The 3,108-nt window shown below is 39.7% G+C and overlaps 1 protein-coding gene across 1 annotated transcript in view; it reads right to left on the reverse strand.

The window, feature by feature from the left end:
- Positions 1-3,108, reverse strand: part of RSBN1L (round spermatid basic protein 1-like) — a 107,356-nt gene that overhangs the window by 11,956 nt on the left and 92,292 nt on the right. Inside the window, exon 4 of the mRNA XM_011927712.1 lies at positions 2,102-2,239. Within this exon, the coding sequence (XP_011783102.1) occupies positions 2,102-2,239 (138 nt within the window). The remainder of the gene's footprint in view (positions 1-2,101; positions 2,240-3,108) is intronic.

Here is a 3,108-nt window from a genome sequence, read left to right on the forward strand (position 1 = left end):
GAAAGAAAGAAAGAAAGAAAGAAAGAAAGAAAGAAAGAAAGAAAGAAAGAAAGAAAGAAAGAAGAAAAGAAGGAAAGAAGGAAAGACGGAAAGACGGACAGAAGGAAAGACGGAAGGAAGGGAGGGAGGGAGACAGAGACAGACAGACAAGAGAGCAACGGGAAGAGAAAAGAGAAGGAGGTGGCCAGAGGCTGAGGCAGGCAGATCACCTTAGCTCAGGAGTTTGAGACCAGCCTGGGCAACACGGCGAAACCCGTCTCAACTAAAAACACAATTAGCCAAGCATGGTAGTGTCTGTAATTCCAGCTACTCGAAAGGCTGGGGCATGAGAATCGCTTGAACCTGGGAGGCAGAGGTTGCAGTGAGCCGAGATCACACGACTGCACTCCAGCCTGGATGACACAGGAGACTCCATGTCAAATGAAAAAAAAAAAAAAAAAGAGAGAGACAGAAGAAGGAAGGAAACTGAGGGCCACTGTCCATGGAATGTTGAGAAAAAAATTAAAAAAAAAAATTCACCACACATCCCCTTTTCAAAAAGGATTGTCAAATTTCTGTAGAAACAATGCATTTAGGTTGGGTGCGGGTAGCTCATGTCTGTAATCCCAGCACTTTGGGAGGCTGAAGCAGGAAGACTGCTTGAGCCCACGACTTCAAAACTAGCCTGGGCAACGTAGCAGTACCCTTTCAAAGGAAAGGAAGGGAAAGGGAAAAGGAAGGGGGAAGGGGAAGGGGAAGCAGAAGCAGAAGGAAAGGAGAAATAATGCATTTAGTTTATGTGCTTTGAAAATTAATTTTGAAGCAACCATTTAAATAATATTTGATAATTTTTAAATATAATTCAATAATAAATGCAACCTAATTCCATTATGTAACTACTAGAGAGAAGTAGAAAAGGAACAAAAAGTTTAAAAGGAAAAGAGAAAAAGGAATGGAACAAGGTTAAAGAGAAAGGGAAGAAAAAGATATATGCACATATAGGGTAAAAACACCAAGCAAACAGAAGTGATAAAAGAAGAGATGTCCTATAGATTATGTGGTGAATATTAGAAATCTTGTCACATTCCACAGCTTACCTGGACCCTGAATTTCAGTGCAGGTTTGCACTGACCTTTGAGTTACTGATTAAATAATTAACCTAACTACACAGCTCAGAGATTCCTCTCTCAGAGGGATAGCCCCAGCAGCTCATAACAAGAAATATTTTCTGAAAATGAAGAGGCTTTACAAAAAAAAAAAAAAAGGAATCTGGCTACAAATTATTTAAAGGGGCCTGTGGGGGTGGGCACAGGGGCTCACACCCGTAGTCCAGGCACTTTGGGAGGCCAACAGGAGGATCACTTGAGCCCAAGAGTTCGAGACCAGTCTCAGCAACATGGTGATATCCCATTTCCACAAAAAATACAAAAGTTAGCTGGGCATGGTAGCATGTGCCTGTAGTCCCAGGTACTTGGGAGGCTGAGGTGGAAGGATCATCTGAGCCCACGGAGGTGAGGGCTCCACATTACACCACTATACTCCAGCCGGGGCACACAGTGAGACTGTCTCAAAAAAATAAATAAAATAAAGGGGCCTTTGGGTTGTCTAAACATGTTACTTTATGGATGATAAAACTGAGGCCCAGAAAGTTTAAATGGCTTTCCCAACCCAGACAGGTACAGCCAAGGCTAAAATATGGATGTGTAATTTCCCAGGCCAGTTTTCCACAATGCTAAACTGCCATTCCTTTGTCTTAAACATTTGTAGTAGAATCTTTCCTGTACTTCTTAAATCCTTTAGTACTTAGTTTATAAAGCGCTAATAAACACATGGAACCTAAATTCCTAAAGTGTTAACAGGTGTTATTTCATGGCCCACCACTTAGCTTTGCCATTACAATTAGGACCTGAGATGTCACATGTACACACAAGAATTATGTGAGTTTCCCATCTCTTGCTCTCCTTCCTCCAGTTCAAATAAAACCAAAATGTTTCTATTTCTGAAACAGTCATTCATTTATAGTGCATGTAGCATGAAAGAAACACTCACAATTTAGATTACTCATATTGGTTTTTCTTGCCTTTTTAAACAAAAACTAATCCCATGACAGATTATCTCTTACTTTTAAAAATGGTGACTCTTCCAACATGTCAAGGAACTCAGGGAAATAATCTCCTACTTCTTCATCAACTGCTCCCACCAAGCTTATTTGTCGCATTGGGCCAGCTCTGTAAGTACCATGAGAATACGTTCTTTTTACCTGAAGAATATGGATTTAATTAAAAGTTAAATACATTATTTTTACCTGAAGAAAATGGATTTAATTAAAAGTTACAAATAATACTTGCTATCATTTTGTAACAATAAATTTTTATCTCACAATATTATATCATAAGGAGGCAAGCAAAACAAAACTTTACAAATAGTAACAGATAAGGCATTTTAAAAATAAAACTTGCACTAAATCAAGCTATTTTACTTTCTCTAACTACTCCTATACACTGCTTATGAAAACACAGTTAAGACAAATAAGCATTAATTCTAGACAACATCTCCTTAGAACAGAGGAACTCATTATCTGAATATTCAAAAGTTGGTGTATTTTTCAAAATTGGCTGCATTTTTCTAAAGTAAAATGAGGTTGGTATCTTTTCATCAAAATTTTCAAAAGTAGACCCTCCGAAAACATTAATCACCACCAGTGGCTTATATGTTTAAAAGGCCACCAGCGATGCTCTTCTTTTTTGATCTTACAATATTAACTAGAAACCAGTTTATATATCTATTACTAACTTTGATGAGAAACTATTAGAAATTAAGAACTACGGCCAGGCGCAGTGGCTCATGCCTGTAATCCCAGCACTTTGGGAGTCCAAGGCGGGCGGATCACAAGGTCAGGACATCAAGACTATCCTGGCTAACACAGTGAAACCCCATTTCTACTAAAAATACAAAAAAATTAGCCAGGTGTGGTGGCAGGCGCCTGTAGTCCCAGCTATTTGGGAGGCTGAGGCAGGAGAATGGTATGAATCTGGGAGGTGGCGCTTGCGGTGAGCCGAGATCGTGCCACTGCACTCCAGCCTGGGTGACAGAGCAAGACTCTGTCAAGAAGAGAAGAGACGAGAACAG

This window comes from Colobus angolensis, unplaced genomic scaffold (genome assembly GCF_000951035.1).
Source record: "Colobus angolensis palliatus isolate OR3802 unplaced genomic scaffold, Cang.pa_1.0 Scaffold74, whole genome shotgun sequence".
Lineage (NCBI taxonomy): Eukaryota > Metazoa > Chordata > Mammalia > Primates > Cercopithecidae > Colobus > Colobus angolensis.